At 39.2% G+C, this 18,799-nt stretch overlaps 2 protein-coding genes across 5 annotated transcripts in view; one reads left to right on the top strand and one right to left on the bottom strand.

The window, feature by feature from the left end:
* The window catches only part of adam22 (ADAM metallopeptidase domain 22), an 85,467-nt gene that overhangs the window by 29,477 nt on the left and 37,191 nt on the right, over positions 1-18,799 (bottom strand). For all 3 annotated transcript variants that reach the window (XM_088600639.1, XM_088600641.1, XM_088600640.1), the window contains exons 7-14: positions 10,268-10,331; positions 9,388-9,455; positions 8,391-8,465; positions 8,087-8,158; positions 7,511-7,677; positions 6,808-6,892; positions 4,850-4,940; positions 4,676-4,727 (exon numbers count right to left, since the gene is read on the bottom strand). In XM_088600639.1, the coding sequence (XP_088456765.1) occupies positions 4,676-4,727; positions 4,850-4,940; positions 6,808-6,892; positions 7,511-7,677; positions 8,087-8,158; positions 8,391-8,465; positions 9,388-9,455; positions 10,268-10,331 (674 nt within the window). The remainder of the gene's footprint in view (positions 1-4,675; positions 4,728-4,849; positions 4,941-6,807; positions 6,893-7,510; positions 7,678-8,086; positions 8,159-8,390; positions 8,466-9,387; positions 9,456-10,267; positions 10,332-18,799) is intronic.
* On the top strand, positions 12,744-15,565 carry cldn12 (claudin 12). Of its 2 annotated transcripts, none has more exons than XM_088600646.1 (2): positions 12,744-13,081; positions 13,730-15,565. In XM_088600646.1, the coding sequence occupies exon 2, from the start codon at positions 13,757-13,759 to the stop codon at positions 14,738-14,740; it is 984 nt and encodes a 327-aa protein (XP_088456772.1). In that variant the 5' UTR covers positions 12,744-13,081; positions 13,730-13,756; the 3' UTR covers positions 14,741-15,565. The 2 variants fall into 2 exon arrangements, with proteins under 2 accessions (XP_088456772.1, XP_088456771.1); XM_088600645.1 differs by having other exon boundaries at positions 12,748-12,983.

Below are 18,799 nucleotides of genomic sequence, written 5' to 3'. Positions count from 1 at the left end.
AAGGTGTGATAAGTTAAAAAAAGTGGAAATACATTTTAGCTTTTGCACCCAATAGTAAATGGACTAAAAGATACACTATTGATCTCTGTCAGGACCCAAGTGAAGTTGGCAGTGGTTACCACTTCCTGGATCCCAGTTTAATGTGAATGTTTCTTTTTTTCCCAGTCATGTTTCACTTGATGCTTTCAAAACTTTGGTTATCGGCTCTAAAACTGTATTTGACACGGCAAGCATACAAAATGGTTTTAGGAAGGGAAGAAACAATGAAAGAGGTGCAAAGGCACACATGATTCTACATAAACTCCAAGCATTCCCAAGAACCTAAAGGTCTGAGAATCTCTATAAACATCTTAACAATTGGAGGTGTGTTTTGGAGTGTTAGAGTGCCAGCTCATCCAAGGTCTCTTTAATCGGCACATGCAGAGAACCTCTGCTGGCACGGGATCCTAAATGATCAAGCATGTACAGTACATTAAACTGCAAGGGAGCGTCTCGTGCACACTGGTCCATGTGTCACAGGTGAGCTTAAAAGGCAGTGGGATCAGACGCAGGAATAATGGAAAAGCGCGAGCACTGGAAAAGAAAAGTGAACCAAAAACACACCTACTGGGATTCTGAAAAGGCAGTCATCCCAGATGAAAGTCGCAGATGCAGAAGCAGCTCTGTTTTCTTGATGGATATTTCTAAGATCTTGACAATGCCCAGCTAGTGCTGAGGGCTTGATTTTAAAAGACACAAGCTCAAAGCTCCACTGTTCGCTACAGTAGCATGCACTGCTTTTAAAACCCTGCCCTCTGTATGCAGGTCCAAAGCACTGGCTGGTTACTTGTTCTTCTTTTTTTTTTAAAGAAACATCTTTCCTGCTCTTTAGTCATATTATTGAATGTTGTATAAATGTTCTATCTGGTAAAAACATAAAGATGCTAATTCACAGTACTAGTTCTTAAACGGTTGAGACTTTATCATTTATTTTCAAGACATTAGTTCAGTGAGCTGGCTCATACTGAAAGCAACCTACAATGACTAATTAGGAGGCTTAATAGAATTTAAATGAATCCATACAATTGTACACTATTTTACTGGACTTTTAAAAGTGGAAACAGACATTAAGTAGCTGAAGAAAATCACAGGTCACCCCTGGAATTCCTAATACTAGACCCTTCACCCAGCTGAGTTAGTGTACATGAATATCTTACTACCAAGCCAGATCTTACTTCCACTAGCGTCAGTCCAAGACCGAATAAGTGAATTAGGGGCCCTAACAAGCAGATTTCTAAAGTATCTTACCACATTCATTATATATATTTACTGGATGCGTGTTGTCTATTAAGATGATGAGTTTAAAAAAACAACCTTTAAATTAAATTATTCAAAAACATTTCAATTAATGATTAGAGCACTGTGCTAGATGCAGTTAGAAATTTTAGGGATGCTGTAGAGAATTACCAAATTAAGAGCACAAGTGTTGAAATACAGTACCTCTGAAACCTATCCTGGCAACATGAGATTAAAAAAAAATAGAGAAAGGTAAAATCAGCTGCTATTTACAATCTTAATCAAAGGAGTATTTAGTGCAGAGATGGCACTTTACTCACACAGTGTTCTCCAATTCTCTTGTGTTTTTAAAGGAAACAAACACAATTGCTTTCCTTACTGCCTGACCACTGGGTTTCAAGTAAGAAATCAAACTAATTCACAATAATAGCAGTACAAAATCTTCAGTATGATTACAAAACTTAATCTCACTTACAAGAAATAAGAACTTACAGCATTAGACGAAAAAGTTTAAATTCATCATTTTTCTCCCATCTAAAAAGAATGTTAGCTAATTTCAACTAAACCTAATTTAACATCTAACCTGATCATTGTATGCATTTATGCATTGTATGAGAGGTACTTGAATGAATATTTAAATTCAGATTTGAGCACTGTATAAAAAATTAAATTAACTTTTGACACAAACGTAGCTTGGGTAAATGTGTCTTAAAGTAAAATTTAAATTCTTTCTACAGTACAGTACCTTTACACCGCATGATTCATCAGGGAAAATGGTGTATGGTACTTTGTATTGTAATTTGATTCAGTTACTGTGCGGCAGTACAGTAGTATTCTTTGTAGACAACACATATTTTCAACAATCCATGTCACACTTTTGAAGTGTCTTGAAGTATGAAAATTTGGATGTCTGCATCAGCACGGCAAAATGTCTTGTTCTACATGACTGAACCTGATCTAAAACGCTTCTCCTTCTCCTCCCGGTGAATGACTTTCAGTCACCTGCTGGAGTGTGAAAACTGGAGGTTTTGTGCTACACACACCATAACTGGCCTGGGCTGACCTTGACAAGAACTCTTACTATGCAGATCTGCTCATCCTTAGGGAGAAATGAGAGGGCCCTTCCAAATCTTATTTTAGCCATCTTTAAATTCTGGAATGACTTAATTTGATATCAATTAAGAAGTCAATAAAACACAGATGTTCACTGAGTTATTTAGGAGTTTGATTTGATAGTATTTATACATATAACACTTTTCGTCCCATCCCAAAGTGTTTTATAAAGTATCTATAGGAGGGGTTCTACTTTATTCCCCATTGCGTCAGGACCTGCATAATTCCTTGGGAACAGATGTTTCCGTCGATTTATCCGTTTCCCACCAACAGATGTTACCGTTCCCTTTCCATGACTGGTAAAGATAAAACTTCCTATGCTACACCTTTTGTGTGTGCAGATGAATTGCATGTTGGCTTTCTCAATTTCTCACATTACGATTTTCCACAGTATTCTTGTCCTTGGAAACTGGTCAAGACTGTGGCACGTACCATAATTGTATTATTGACATTGAGCTAAGACTAGTGATGTACTGACATATCAGTAAACGTTGCGCAAAAGTCAATTTCTGGAGTTTTATTGATTACATTATAAATTTGCATATCCACGGTTTCTGACATGTACCATAACTCCAGTTTCACTATACCTTACTACACCATGCCCTGATCTTACTAAAACAGCAAGGAAAAACCCATATATCTGTACTTCCCTCGCAGTAGGGTTATAATGAACACTTCTGTCACTTGAACCCTCAAGCTTGTCCAACCAACCTGCTATACAGTAGTTAAAATTTATATATCCTATACTGTATATTCTTAAGCTTTTTAATATAAACTTTATTAGACCTCTCTTGCCATTCTAAAACCACAGGACAAAAAAATACCCAATGTAACGTAGTTCCTTAGATGAAGTACATTCTTTGTAGACTGTTGTTGCTTTCTCCCCCCTGTACAAACTAAGGATTGAATAAATACAAATTCACAGCAAAATAGAAGGAAAGGAAACGTTTTTCAAAAGTGATCTATATAGTTGGGTGTGTCGTGCTCAGAAGTCTTTAACCTTGGTAAAAATATAGTATTCACAGCTGTAGATACAATGGAATGGGTAACAATCACTGCTTGTGAATATAGCAATTGATTACACTCCACTCCAGTCATCTGATATGGCTCTTCTAATGACATGAATTTTGAAGATGAGACTACATCTATAATGGTATCAGTTATTTAGACAATCTAGGTAACAGAGTTGGGCTAATTGTCAAGACATCCAATTTTTTTCTGATGATCGGCATTGAAAATTAGTGTTTGGCATTATTCATTCTTGCATGTGACCTCAGCCATAATAAAACTCAAAAATACAGAACTAGCAAGAAGCCTGTATTTTCTCCTGAAAGAAAAGGCACAGCAGAGCACATGGCCTCCACCGATAGTGTTTGATGGAATGGCAGATGGACATGGAGCACCTAGTTCTATCAACACAACCTTTACAAGCAGCTGCTTAAACTACACAAGCAATTTTCAAAACCAAACTTCTGCTCACCTGCTGTCCCATTTGGGATTTCGGGGGAAATGCAAAAGTATTTAAAAAAAAGATAAAGACACGTATCAAAATGTACTTGGACAAGCCAGCCACAGTGCAAAACCTGAAACTATTCTCACTCATAGCATGTGATGGAGGAAAATAAGCTCATAAAGAAGGGTTATATATATAAATGTTTTAATGTAGGCTACAAGATCAGTGGAGTAAATGAATTTCCCTAATTAGGAACAAAATCCAAATATACAAGTCTCCGATTTTTAACTTCTCATGTTTTCATTGTAATCTTATACGAACTATGACATTAAACGGCTCCTTAGATATTGGTCATTAATTCTATCAACATTTAAATACAGTTTGACCTCTAGGAAAATGTCGAGCCTTACGTAGAAAAGCCAGGAAAGCTACAGCTGGTAAGTGCTGACCTCTAGTGTTGAACACTCTTACTGCTCCCCCGGTGAAAAAGGCATGAGCCAGGTTTAATACAATCATCTAATGATTAACATCCTCGTACATTCTGCCAAGAAGAGGCAGTTAATGGAGACGCTTAACGTCGTCACTTAAATGTGGAATGAAATAATGCTGCAACTGTAGAGCTTGACTTCAATCGTACCACCGATCAAAAGATGAAGGGACATTTCCTAACAGAATAGCAGCATTTCCTACTTGACTGAAGCAGAAGCATTGCAGATGCTTTAAAGTGGCCGTACACAGACAAAGATGGAAATGCATTTTACCCGAAAGATCACTTGACACGAAGAGACAAGAAGCAGGGCTCTTTATTCACATGGCACTTTCAGGGCAACTTACCCGGCGTCTTCCATTACGCATCCGTACCACTTATCATCGCACTTGCACTCCCCTGCGCAAACAAGAACAGCATAAGAGAAATACACACACACACGCACAGAGGCAAAGCGCTTTCCATGTCTTTTTTTATCATTCAAAACTTTGCAGTGAAGAGCAGTAGAGGCGGCACCTCACCGTTGATCATTTTTTTCTTGTCTGAGAAGATGCCGATGTTCTGTCCCAATGACTGCGCGAGTGTGATCGCCATCATGTCCGCTTTCCCGTACTGCAAGAAAGAGGAGAATCCCACCCCAAACAATTTTCGCACTACATAATTCCAGTCATGTGAATAAAGCTGTCTTTTATTTTACGTCACATCTATGCTCAAGCCCTTTAGACGTATTAATTTCATAGAATGGGTGTGTAAAATCCACCCATTAACCAATTTTCAGTATATCCTAACGGGGTCCAGGTGGGTCTTAGCCCAACGCAACAAGTACAGGACACTAGGCGGGACTAGACACCAGTCTATTGCAGACAGAAATGTATGCATTCGCTTGAATGTTGCTGTGTGTTCAACTACCTCTTCTGGACCAGGGGTGCCCAACCTTTTTTAATGTAAGATCTACTTTTTCATTTGCCAGTCCAGCGCGATCTACTGTACCACTTTGAATTTGAAGCTCTGATATAGGAAAAACAGACTGTGGACACATCAGTACAATAACGATACCATCACTAAAACGACAGCAAATAAAAGCAAGTGACTCATGCTACAGTGAACAAGCAATGTTCCCCATTTGAGAAAAAATAATATCCCAACTTAATGTGAGCATTGACACTGAGAAGCTAACTTGAGAACACTTGTCATTTTTTTGGAACGTGTTGACACTGCTGATCGTGTCGATGACATTTTTATTTTGTCCCTGCAGCGCGACATTCAGCTCATTCGGCAGTTCAGTCAAGTGTGAGGAAAGCTAAATCCTGAAGCCACTGGTTATCCTTTAATTGGGCATATTCACCACGTTTAAATGACTCGATTAACTCTTTGATTTCAGGCAACAGCTGTCTGATCCTCGCCAAAAATGTTTGTTTTTGAAATCTCCAAACAACAGGTCAGCTGCCTCAGCAAACGCTTTTTAATGACTTCTGGATCCCTGAATGACTTGTGTTGAGCCAGGACGTGGCTCACACGGAGCGATGCGACGATTGCCGCTTTCCCTCTTGTGTTCGGCCTCGTGAAAACCGACTATTGCTAGTTGAGATTTTCATTTTTCCCACTTTTCTTTTCCTTCTCACTTTTCGCGGGAAAGTCCACATCAGACGTTTTGTGTGCAGTTTTGAAATGTTGTTCTCTATTTCCCGTTTTCGTGCCGACGTTAGCATTGCAGATTTGAAGGCGAAAGTACAAAAAAAAACATAATCATGCTCCCATTCCTTGTGGTAACAGTTAAGTTTTCGGTCTCTTCGCTTCATCGTTTTCGCTCAAAGACTACAACTATCAAATAGGCGATCAAACTGCTGGCGAATTTGTCACGGCCAGTCTGTTTCGCTCCACTATGCACTGTAGCGAATGTGGGCTTCGTGAGGCAATAACCAAGAGACCGTTCTTGTGTAGCACACACACACACAACACTCTTTATTTACGGAGATCCTATGGCCTTTTTTTCCAGTGTCGGCCAGCACTCAGGGAAGAGACTTTTACAACCCATTCGACAAGGGTTAAACACACACATTGACATTACATGCACATATCTGAATGAATTTTTAGGCTAGCGAAAAAAGTAAATAAGTCAAGTAGGCCATTTATTTTTTGCCAGACGTTCTTGCGATCAATCGACTGGTTGGGCACCCCTGCTCTAGGCCAATCCTGGTGCCCCACACACCTGCTGGTTTTCAGTCCAGCCCACCGTCAATCGATCACTGAAGACTTATTTGATCCAAGAAGTTGCTTCAGTTTAATTTCAACTGCATTTTGTTTGTAGTCACAAGTTTGGGATTTTATTTCACTTACAAAATACAATTGTTAAAAAGCCCAAACATGTTTAAGTTAAATTATTACATAGTATTGATTATTATTAAATATTAAATAAATATTTATTGGCATTTTAGGATATTTAAAATTGAAGCATCTACAGTTTTTTAGATCCTCCTACCTCATTGACTCCTCCACCTTTAGTTAAAGAGCAGACACCTCCCAGATAGGAAGCTCCGTCTTGACTGTTGTGGAAATGGCTCCCTCTAGTGGACGAAAGACACGTCAGGCCACAGGAAGGCTAAGCAGTTTCAGATACCTACAGTCCTCTCCCATAACCTCTGGTCTCCTGCACTGTTTTCCTAGCCACCTCCTGAACTTAGTTTCTCTTCTTCCTGGACTGTGAAAAGGGCAGGCGGGTTTCTCCTTGGGAACAACACTGCCTACATGGCGCCTGGGAGCCCTGCTGCTCAACATGCTGGTCTGTCTCATCACAATGCTGAGATCACCACAGGCCCAGAGCCAGAAATCACATTAGAAAATCAACTGTAAAAGAAGGTTCTTAATGTCCATACATTTCAAACCAAGTTATGATGGAATTTATAGCTATATATAGCTAACTACAAAATTTACAGATCTGAGCGATAGAGCACAGCAGTTCAACAGCAATAGGTGTTCAACACTATTGCATGTTGAGAGCATATGGTTTGCATCTTTGCCCATCATAGCAAGACTGCCTTGAAAATACTGTTCAGGTTCTGATTTATGGCTTCTTATCGACAGGATAAGATTCAATTTGGATCCTGTCAAAAGGCAATGCGATATTTCAGAAGATGGTACGGTAGCCCTGTATTGTTACAGTATGTACCTCCTGTGCTACTTACGAGAACAGATGCACAGAGTCGCACTTTTCCTTGATGAAGTCCTTTCTGTACTTCATGAACTCCCGCAGCGTGATCAAGGGGTTGACGTCAATGTTGAACTTGTTGTCCGTTGCCCAGGTTTCCATTGCTACTAAAACAATCCTTGTGTTGAGCTGGTCTTTGAATAGCTAGCATGAAATCAAACGGAAGCCACAGTCAACAAAATATTACCCTTTGAAAGTAAATCAATTTGGCATAGTTACAGTAACTGTTTTGCAGAAAGAAAAGCAGAATCTTGTATAATCTTTAATTTGAAAATATTTACCCAAATTAAGTCACAATGTAACACCCATGTAGAGCGATTTATTTTGAATTTTATTTAATATAAAAGACAACATCTTTTGTATCTACATTATACCCATTTCACAATGGTCCACAAAAGCCTTCTAAAATGTGTGGCTGACTGACTATCTGACTAACAACTTTAACAACGTCCAAGCGTGTTCTATAACTGCCAGAAAAGATTTTTACTGTAGTAAGCAAAAGTAGTGATATGACAATGTATTGTATAATAAAAGGATGTTATTTTATACTTACTATATCGACCATATTCACCACTGATTTGGCGTAGTTATTGGTCTGACCAACAGACAGACGGTGTTTTTTATACTGCAAAAATGCAAAGAGTGGTTTATTTTAAAAGCAATATGGTGGTCTAGTAAAGAAGCATATGTTCATTTAGTGAGAAGTCTCATTATTTAACAATATTTTATTAACACGTTTCTAGTACTGTACATGAGAACTCTATACTGTAAATGTGTGGTACTGTTCACTGAAATACTACATTAGTTTCTCTATTATGCCAGGAGCAAGAGCAGTTCTTGTTTGAGCATCATCTTACCATCAGATGGTCGTTTATAATCATTAGCTCTATATATTTTGTCTCGTCCTCCACCCGGCGCGAACTTCGAGAAACCTAAAAAAGAAAAATTGAAATGGAAATTAAAAATGAAAAAAAACCATGCCGAGCAAATAAGTGCAAGAAAAAGTAGAACTTTAAACTGGAATGACTGATCATGACTGCCCGTTATTGTGGGCAATCACACTGACACATGTGGCGCTTCCTTACACAAAGGGTTGTGGGAGAATGGAACAAGCTACCCAGCCATGATGAGGTTGTTACCCTGGTTTCCTTTAAGACACTGCTGGAGCTACTAGCAACCGGTTAGATTAACTGCATATAGACATAAGACACAGACCAGCCCCTTTTAACTTTAAATATGAAGTCTTAAAGGCCATTCATCCATTTTCTAACTGCTTCTTCCAATTCTGGGTCACAGACAATCCGGAGCCTATCCCACCAAGCAGTGAGCACAGAGCGGGATACACCCTGAATGGAACACCAGTTTATCACAGGACACACACAGACACACACACCTAGGGCCAAATAATCCACTCAGAGGAAACCCACACAAACACTGGACGTTCACACAACTTCATGCAGATAGCTGCCTGGATTTGAACCCAGAGCCACAGACCTGTGAGTCAATACTAACCACTGCACCACCGTGCTGCACATAAAGTCTAAAAATCAGTATGCTAAGGAAGATATTGTTCATTTACCATTTGCTCAGCTCTTCTCAAGCTCAGCACACAGTTTTGCAAATACAAGTAGTTTTAGAGGGAGAATCAGCAACCAGGGTAATTAATACAACTAAGAACAAACAAGTAAAAATACTGTGAAACTTTTTAATTAGAAAGCTTCTCAAAGTAGGCAGCAAATCTAATTAAACAGCAAAGATGCAGACACCAATGAACATAAAATACAAATGTCGTGAGAACAATTACTTATCAGTAGGCCTTGGGCTTTACTTTGTTATAACCAGAGGGATACCCACCTGCCTCTTCTTCCTCCGGTGAACTGTCCTGGTGGGAGAGGTTGGCTGGCTGTCATAATTTGGATCGTCTAAAGCAAAACGCAACAGCAAGAGCTACATTAGCACATATGCAGAACAGAAAATCAGCTTCTTCTCTCCTTTTTTTTATTCTGGCATTCTGTTTTTATTCTTCTTGAATTGTTAAAAAGAATTGTAACGTGCTGAGAAGAAGATACAGGTTTAGCTAACCTCCTGGCAGCTGAGGTTTATAATAGGAGGTGCTGGGACCCCATGTTTATGTACATTGCTTTGAAATTAAAATGATTTTGTGCTTTATTATAATATTCTTGAACATGTATTGTTCTTATTTGTTTGATGTTCAGAAAATTTTATAAAATGATAATGATAGAGGACTGGAGTTTCCGCCTATGAGCTCAAAGTAGGAGGAGGTTTCAGGTCTAATTTTGCTAATTATTTCCATCTGTGATTTGTCTTTATCCTGCTGTAAATATGGCAGCTTGTAGACCATTCTTCAACACCTCCTTGACTCCCCAGCAATCAGCTATTAGGCACAAAATCTTTAGAAGTTCAATAAGAGACACACTCCATCACAGTTAAGTGTTCCTCAGGTTTCCTCTAACCAACATAAACACATTAACACAAGTGTTGGATTTAATTCCTTTTGCCTGACTTTGACAGAGTAGTCTTCATGGCACTCCTACATGTCTGAAATCTTTTTACCATTTTAGAATTCATATCAATCACAACTAAGCAGTGACGCCCTTATATTCTAATTAAATACTGAATTTCATTTCCTTATCTCATGTAAAAGTACATACTAAATGCAGCTTTGCAGATATTAATGAGATTCAGGAAATAAGGATTTTAGCAGCAGACATACCTGAGGAGTAATAATCAACTGGTGCCTCCAGCCCCACCGATTTGTAAATCATATGCAAGTCATCCTAAAAATACAAAACAAACAAACAAAGATTTAAATTCACCAATACCTGCTCCACACTGAAATTTAGTTACAGAATGATCAAGGCCAAAAAAGACAGCAAAATGATCTGGAAACCAGAGTGCGATCATAGCAATAGGTCATAAGGTTCTGTGAAAAAAGAAGCTTTGTAGAAATGTACACTTTTCTTTTAAAAGTGAAACACTGAGATTCCTGGTCAATACCATTGAAAGAAAAAGACTGTTTGGATTCTTTCATTCACTTTATAGCAGAATCTAGCCTCTAACCTGTCAAACAACCTTGACATCCGTGAGTGAATATGTATTTATTTTTCGGGACCCTGTTGCCTGCTACGCCCTACATTTTTACAAACATTTTTGTCCTGAATATTAACCCTGTGGTTATGCATCCTCTTTCCCTTTGTATACATCATTCCATCCTTCCACATTCAGATGGGACAAGAACATGGTGAGCCAGAGTCTAACCAGATTCTAGCCTGGCTGTCAGGTAGGACACACCATGTCTTTGGACTGTGTTAAGAATGTGGGAGACAACATGCAAACTCTACAGAGAAAGCAAACCAAGCCAGAATCAAACCTAGTAACAGTGAGGCAGACAAGCTAACCATCATGCCAATGTGCTTTCATATCTATATCGTTACAAAAAACAGGATAATAGTCTGTTGATCACACTGTCATACAAATGGCAAAATGTATTGTTTTATTTAGTGAAGTCCCTGAGACAAGAGACAGCTTCTGGTCTGGCTGTGTTGAGGGTGTCTAGTGGATTGGACAGTCCTTGAGGTTGTGTTGCACAATTTGCCCCATCCCGCTGGAACACAGAAGGCGGCCCTGATCCTCCATCTATAGAGATCCTAACATGGTTCAGACTGAGCCACTCTTTTCTTGGAAGGTGAAAACCCAGAGGTTGTTGAGTGGGGCATGTGAGAAGGGGCTTGTTTGTTGAGTCCAGCGATCCCCATTCTTCACTCTTCCCAGTCTTCAGTCTTACTGAAGAGGGTTTTTCCAGATGGGCTTTCTTAAAGGCAGACATATCCTCATTGGATTAAATGTATCCTCATGCAGCAGCAGATACGGAGCGTTCTGGACCTTTTTGAGCATTTTTGTGGGTGACTGCGAGTCGGTGGGTGTGTGGAGGAGTGAAGTTTGCTAGGGCAGGGAGCCTGGGGAGTGGGGTGCTGGCAGTCAGCTGGGTGTCTGCTCTGTGAGTATGTGATGATCTTGACTAGACAGAGGCACAGTATTCTGCTGGTGAGAAAGACAGTGCAAAGGCTCAGGTCCAGACTGTGGTGGTGGTGGTGGTGGCAGCGTCCCATAATCTTCCAGCAAGTTTGGAGATCAGATTGTTCCCTGTTTCGACCCGGGATGCTGTTGTCTTTAAGTAATCCCAGAATGAGAGAGTCCTGGCTAGGGTCCCTCCAAGGTATGTTGAAAAAGGATGGTGCTGATGTTTCTGATTCTCCATCTGAGAGTTGGGTTTGTAGCTGTTGCATTGTGGAGGTGGAACAGTCTGGTTGGGTGTGGGTTTGTTTTGAGTGGCCGTGTGTTCAGACCTGCTCCGAGTTGTCAAAACTGGGGTTTTGTTTTGCCAGACAGGTGTCATTAGCATATATCAACCGGGATTGGCTATTGCTAGCTCAGGATGTAGTTCTCTTCACAGCAGGTAGGGGTCACCGAGACCCAAGAAAGGGAATACAATCTACAGATGAACATTATTAGGTGAATTATTATATTATTTCTATATATTAAAACATGAATGGAAAGGACGAGGAGAATGCATTCAGACGAGTTTTCTTATATTTCGTATTTTATTAATCATTTAATGTGGTGGACTTTAAGTAGGATTTGGTACAGGATATTTCACAGCTTCTATTTGACGGCTGCTATTATAGATATTGAAAACCTAATTGCGTTTGGTAATGACATACAATTGAGAATATCATTTAAGGCTTGCGTTGTGGCTGCTTTTTATCCTCGCCTGAATAAAACAAAGGTGGATTTTTTTAATTCAACGTCCAACGTACAGCACAGTAAATGATCATCACGACGGATATTTTTGTTTCGGAATAATAGTACAGTAGTGATTGTGCTTCAGCAAAATCTGTGTCGTTGAACTATATACCATTCCTTTTAAAAAAAAAAACACAAGCGAAAACGTACTGTAACTGAGCTCCGTTTAAAGCTCCATTTACAGAATGCCGCATTTCTTGAGACTAGTCCCGTTTTCATTAGAAACGCTTCTAGTCTATTTTTTTTTCAGACAATGAATATAAAATTTTAACTCTGCCCCCACATGTATCGATATACTGTATAATTAACAATTGCAGGTTCTTGCGCGCACTTCAGCTGGTGTTTGTGTCTGTGCACGGAGAGAAAGAGTCGAGAGGCAGGTTACTTTGTGCGGAGGCTGAACACTGAGCTACATTGTAACTCCGCACACAATGGGATCTGAGGCCGCGCCGAGTGACGTGACTGTTTTCCCAGGCCACGCAGGGAGAGGAGATTTTGCGGAAGCTTGGACTAACAGGAAACGCCGAGACTCTGGACCCGAAAGGTTGTGGTTACATTTTACTGGAAAATGCAGTTCCATGTGAGACACGGCTAGTAACAGCTCTCGTCAAGGTTGCCGATTAAAGGTCTGTAAATTTCTTTGGGCATTGTGAACTGCGTAGCTCTCTGGAGTGAGTCGTTGCGGAGTCTGAATTTCAGCGATTAAAAAAATGCAGATCAACAGGTATTGTATGGCAGTATATTTTAACAGGAGGAAGTTCGAGGGAAGAAGAACAAGCCCCGCATTATTGTACATTTGTGTTCTTCGCATTGTCTGATGTTAGCACATTTTGCCAAGGATTTACAAGGAGTCGAAGACGATTATAAGATTCATCACAGTTCTGGGGGCATTCGTTTCCTCAGTGATGCAGCCTATAGAGAAGATGTATACTATGTACACTCCGGTTTCCTCTCCATTAGGTGAACAGCCATGATGGTGTGGCTAATTGTGACGGTCGTAAAAGTGTGATTACATTCTCGTAATTCTCTTAAGGTACAAACTATTGAAACCACCGGATACTCCCTTTTTACAGTTTAAGACCCTTAAAGATGTCACGATGGTGATAATAAAGAATATTATTATTATATTATTAAGAATTTACAAAAAAAAGTCAACCGAAAAAAACGATAACGTAAAGAAAGACATTGCTTGGCTAAAAGTTGCAACATTTCATTAAAAAAACAACAATATGTATAGTTATTAACACACTATGCATATTTTGTTTCTTAATACTGTGCGTTTTGCACAGTAGTAGTATCAAATTAAAAGAGACTGCAGCTTTGAATTGTTTTTATTTTGAATTTCATTGATCTCTCCTTATTCCGCTTCCAGGGCTTCGGAGTGAAAATTTCCGCTAACATGACTTGCCGGGATATACACGCAACTACTGTTTTCGCATTCGTAATTGCCCTGTTTTCAGTGGGAGGGCTCGTGATAGCTACCCTCATTCCACAGTGGAGGGTGACCGCGCTAACCACCTTCAACAAAAACGCCAAGAACGTCACAGTCTACGATGGGCTCTGGGCGAAGTGTGTCCGCTTGGAGGGCAGTACGAACTGTTTAATATTTGACTCGGAATGGTACTCCAGAGTAGACCAGCTGGACCTCAGAGTTCTTCAGTTCGCCCTTCCCATCAGCATTTTCTTTTCCTCCCTTTCACTGTTCCTGGGCTTAACGGGAATGTGTAAGACGGCATGCTGCTCTGATGTCCCCGACGTTCCCCTCACCAAGTGCCTTGTCAACAGTGCAGGGTGCCATCTAGTGGCCGGTATATTTTACTTCTTGTCGGGGGGCATTGGTATGGCCCCTTCGGTCTGGTTCATATTTTACACTTCCAATCTAAACAAGAAGTTCGACCATATATTTTCCACCGACTTTGCAGCGTATGTGGCAATAGGCAGTTCAGGCGGTCTGCTTCTGGCAGCCTGTCTTTTGTTTCTGTGGTACTGTTTGTGCAAAACGCTGCCTTCTCCCTTTTGGCTGCCGCTGTATTCCCAGCCTGCTGCCGTTCATGCCTACCCTCCTCACTCACCCCCCTCCAACAGCTACTCTTCTCCAGTTTACCCTCCTCAAGCCTGTGTCCCTCAGAGCTATGGATCTCAAGTTTCTAACCCTCAGGCCTATGTCTCTCAAACTTCTGTTCCACAAGGAATGGGCCCTCATACTTATATGTCTCAAATCTCTGCTCCTGACGGTTATGGCTCTGAAGTTTGTGCCTCTCAAGCTTATGCCCCCCAGAGTTATACATCTCAGAGTTACGGGTCTCCGGACTATCGGTACTCCACCCGTTCCAGGTTGTCAACCATTGAAATCGATATCCCGCTACATGGGCAGGCTTATTGAAGGATCCCTACCGCTGCTGTCTTTCTGCTGATCCAGAACTTGCACGTTAACTATTTTCTGTGCCATATGGGAATAAAATGATTGAACTTCCTGCCAAGAGCAAGACAAAGCACCGCATGGATTCAGCCCAGCTGCACACACACTGAAGCAGTGGGCCCCATGATTCCCACTCCAGTGTGAGCTGTCTCCTGTGCTGTATAATACATACAAGAAACATCTCCAAATCATAAAAGACTGTGAACGTGCATCGCAGAAAAAGGAGACCAGTTTCTTAAAAACTGAAATGTACAGGGTTTGTGTTGGAGAAACTTTCATTTCTGTGCCTTCTACATCTTGGAGGCTGTTTTGAGCAGTATTTGCCGATTTGAGTCTGCTGGAGTACTTCTTAGCAGTTTTTCAGATACAGTATTTTGTACACTGTAGTTGTATAGAGTTTAGTAGGCTGTTATTTCTTGGTGTCTGATGCCTGAAACCAGACTTTTGACATTGTACAATTATTTGCAAATGGATTTAAAAACCTAATTAAACATCCATAGAACCAGTAGGTAGAACATTCTAAGTTCATTTTTGTGTCTCTGTGAACTTTCGTTTTTATGCTACATGTTTAATAGAAGTAAATGAAAAACAAAATACCAGTGCAGATGCACATTATCTGTTACAAAGTCACTCTCAAGAGCAGCATCAGTGGAATGGTTTTGTACTCATGTTTTTGTACAGTGCTCTGAAATTAAAATGATTTTGTGCTTTGTTAAAATATTCTTAAACATGTATTGTTCTTATTTGTTTCATGTCCAGCAAAATGAATAAAATATCCCTAATGATAAAGCCCAGCGTCATAAAATACACACATGGAAGGTAAAACAAAAGCCTGTCTTGTGTTTTCTTACATCAGACATTAGTCACTGAATAATTATTCTGGCTTTGTGTTTGCAATTTAGATTTTCTTTTACCACACTGGCAACTAAGATGTGTGACATTGATGATATGATTATTAAGCTCTGAATTCGAGGTATTGCATTTTTGTCTTAAGAGAATGCAAAGTCAGGACTGAAACTCTTTCGTTGGCATTTATTCTTTAATTCGACTCCATTTTGAGGAGTAGTGTATTTTTAGATATTGAAGTGGCCATAAACTATACTATATAATACATGTTCATTCTTTGTGGAATTTATTGATGTTGCCTCTGTGCTTCATTTATTATTCTTTTGATCAAATATGATTTTGTTACTGCTGTATTGTCAAATGGACCCCTGGAGTTTTACTTGAGTGTGCTGTGCAGTCTCGCAGGGAGGTAAGCATCCTACAGAAATGCACTGATAAGGCTGATAGACTCATCTGTTTTCTTTCCTTTTGGCAAAGCAGCATTTCTGGTTGGGAATATCACTGCTAAGACCCTTCAATGTTCTGCGATAGGCTCTAATTAATTAGAGAACCACAAATTCTGTGACAGAAGATACATAGAGAGATGGTAAACATGATGTTGTGCATATGAATTTGAATTGTATTACTTCTTTTCAGGACAGTGTACCATTCTGCATGATTTGCATTTTTATTAAAATTTGACTTTTGTTACAAAGTAAATGCTTTCTGTCTCAAACTATTAAAGTGAAATAAAGTTCCTAGTATAATACACATTTTTAAAAGTAGTGCAATTAACAAATTTGACTTTAAAAAATGGCAATTTGGTTGTAATTGGAGCTGTAATTAATTTGTTCATAATGGGAGTCCTGGTAAAGAATCATGAATAAACTTGACAGAATAGTTCTGAACTGAGTTGTGTTTTGAATGTTACAAAACACTTTACTTTCAAGAGCATTTGGGCAGCATCACTTATCTTGTACAGCTTTCCTGATGATTGGAGGAGGGATGTGAGAAATATCACAGTCAGTCACCCTATGCTTATGGAACAGGCTTTCTTGCTACGACCCTTAACAGGAATAAACGCAGGAAAGCACATTTTCTGATAATGGATTAACCTTTTCTGTCAAATCATTCATAAACTCATTCTGTCCTATTCCAGTTGATTCTTAGCTTGTTCAGTATAATTGTAATTAAGTTGGTGTTGGCAGTTCAAACCAGAACGGGTGTATCTATGGTATAAAAGCTCATTTGTGGGTTACTAACAACTTGCAAACAGAAGCATGAAAAGACTGGCTTTTACATTATGCACTCAAAGCTTTATAACAGCAAACTGCATGTAGCTATTTTTATCATTCACACAGTGTTAAGTCAGAATTCATGATGGACAAGAAATTCATACAAAGCAGAAAAAAAAACAATCTGCTTCAAAGATTTTAAAGGGGAAGTCAGACACAGGAAGAAGTGATTGTCATTTCAAACAATGTACTTCCCACTCCCAAAGTCAGATGCTTTCTTCATGTTGACTTTCATGAAACCGCTGTGTTCTATCTACTAACTCACAGGCAAACATGGGAGGGTTTATGTGCTGCTGCTGATGCACTTGTTTAAAAATATAAGGTCTCAAGTAGAAGCATCATGTATTGCTAGGTTTGTAGCCTTAAGTGACTAAACACCTAGGTACCAGTACGTTAAGAAAATGCTCCATTTTAAATTATTATTATTATGGATGCAATTCTTACACAGTGGCTCTTTGAATCCTTTAATCTATTACCTCTTGGTAAATAATATGGTCTCCCTCAAGTGTAAGCAAATACTGTAGACGAAACATTAGATTAGATCTCGTTTATGATATTTCCAAGTCTTTGAAGTCGATAATTTCTAGACCTCCAGCATTGCTTTCTATACTGATGGATGTGCTTGACTTTTTTTTCATTTTTTAAAGCAGATACCAATATGAGGAAGGGAATATGGGTTTATTTTCATAAGAGATTATAAACCCCATTAAGGCCACACTTGGCAGTAGTTCAGATGGCTTGGGATGAAAGACCCCTCTGCAAAATGCGTGCAGTGGGATAGTATCATGGAAACACCGCAGGCTTATGAATATAAAACAGGAGAGGCAGGACGGTTTCACAGTAGCCTGACTGTTCTGCTATCTTCGAACCTTACAGCATACAGACTGAAATCCTACCTAAAACAGTGAATGCTTTAGTGATTATAAATTGCAAGCAGGTGGCACTGATAAATCCATAGAAGAAATATTTAGAACCGGGGTTAAACGTTTTAATTATTTTTGTTATATGGGATAGAAAGAAATATCCATGATTAAATTACAAATAACACAATAATATGTTTAGAATTTCTTCCAAGCAGGAGTGTAGTCACTGCTTATCACAGCTAACTTGGTTTAAACGTAGTATCTCTTGCATTGAAGAGTCCACACTGCAGACTGTGCTACAGAACTATTTAATAGACTATAAAAATCTATTTGGCTATTATCGTGTGAGAGAGTTGTTGTTCATCTGGCTGTATCTGTAAAAAACGGTCAGGACACTCATAATGAAAAGATTATTCTAAGATATTCTCTGTCAAGGGGAAAGTGTGACTGTCCTAAAATAAGCACATGACCTTCTTTGAAATAAGCAAGACTAAAATCTTTTTTATTTCAATACTTGGTTCTTCCCATTAATATCCCATCCCTGAATTTCTGTGAGAGAAGGTCTTGCATTTATACAATTGGTACAGCCATGTAATGTTACATATTTCTTCCTAGTGCTTAAATTTAGTCATAAAAATGTCTACCATGAAGTTAACATTTCAACCCACACAAAAGATTATCAGACCCTTTCATTTACCAGGATTACCATATGACTCACAAGACTGCAGTTGAGTTTGGCTGTATTGACTTTCATTTTGTTACCAAGACTGTTACCCACCTGTCCTGAGCAGAGTCACTTTTTTTCCACTTTTATGTCTTTGGAAAATTCATTTTATTAGAATGCAATCTCTTACCATATTCACAAAAAAATCTGCTGATTCATCAGTAGACTGTAAATAAAATTTGAATAAAATATTTTCTCTCAGTCAGCCGAACTTTACTTTTTTTGTGTTAGAAAATACAACCAGAGGCATTTAACACTACACATTTAATGCTTACTGTTTTTTTTTTGTTCCTGGCTACACTCATGTTTCATGAAA

The sequence above is a fragment of the Lepisosteus platostomus genome, chromosome 12, assembly GCF_059453375.1.
Source record: "Lepisosteus platostomus isolate fLepPlt1 chromosome 12, fLepPlt1.hap1, whole genome shotgun sequence".
NCBI lineage: Eukaryota > Metazoa > Chordata > Actinopteri > Semionotiformes > Lepisosteidae > Lepisosteus > Lepisosteus platostomus.
The sequence above is the reverse complement of the archived record's forward strand: the minus strand, read 5'-3'. Positions and strand labels throughout refer to the sequence as shown.

Bases quoted from the DNA above. Each gene is read 5' to 3' on its own strand.
- cldn12 (XM_088600646.1), top strand. From the start codon at position 13,757: ATGACTTGCCGGGATATACACGCAACTACTGTTTTCGCATTCGTAATT.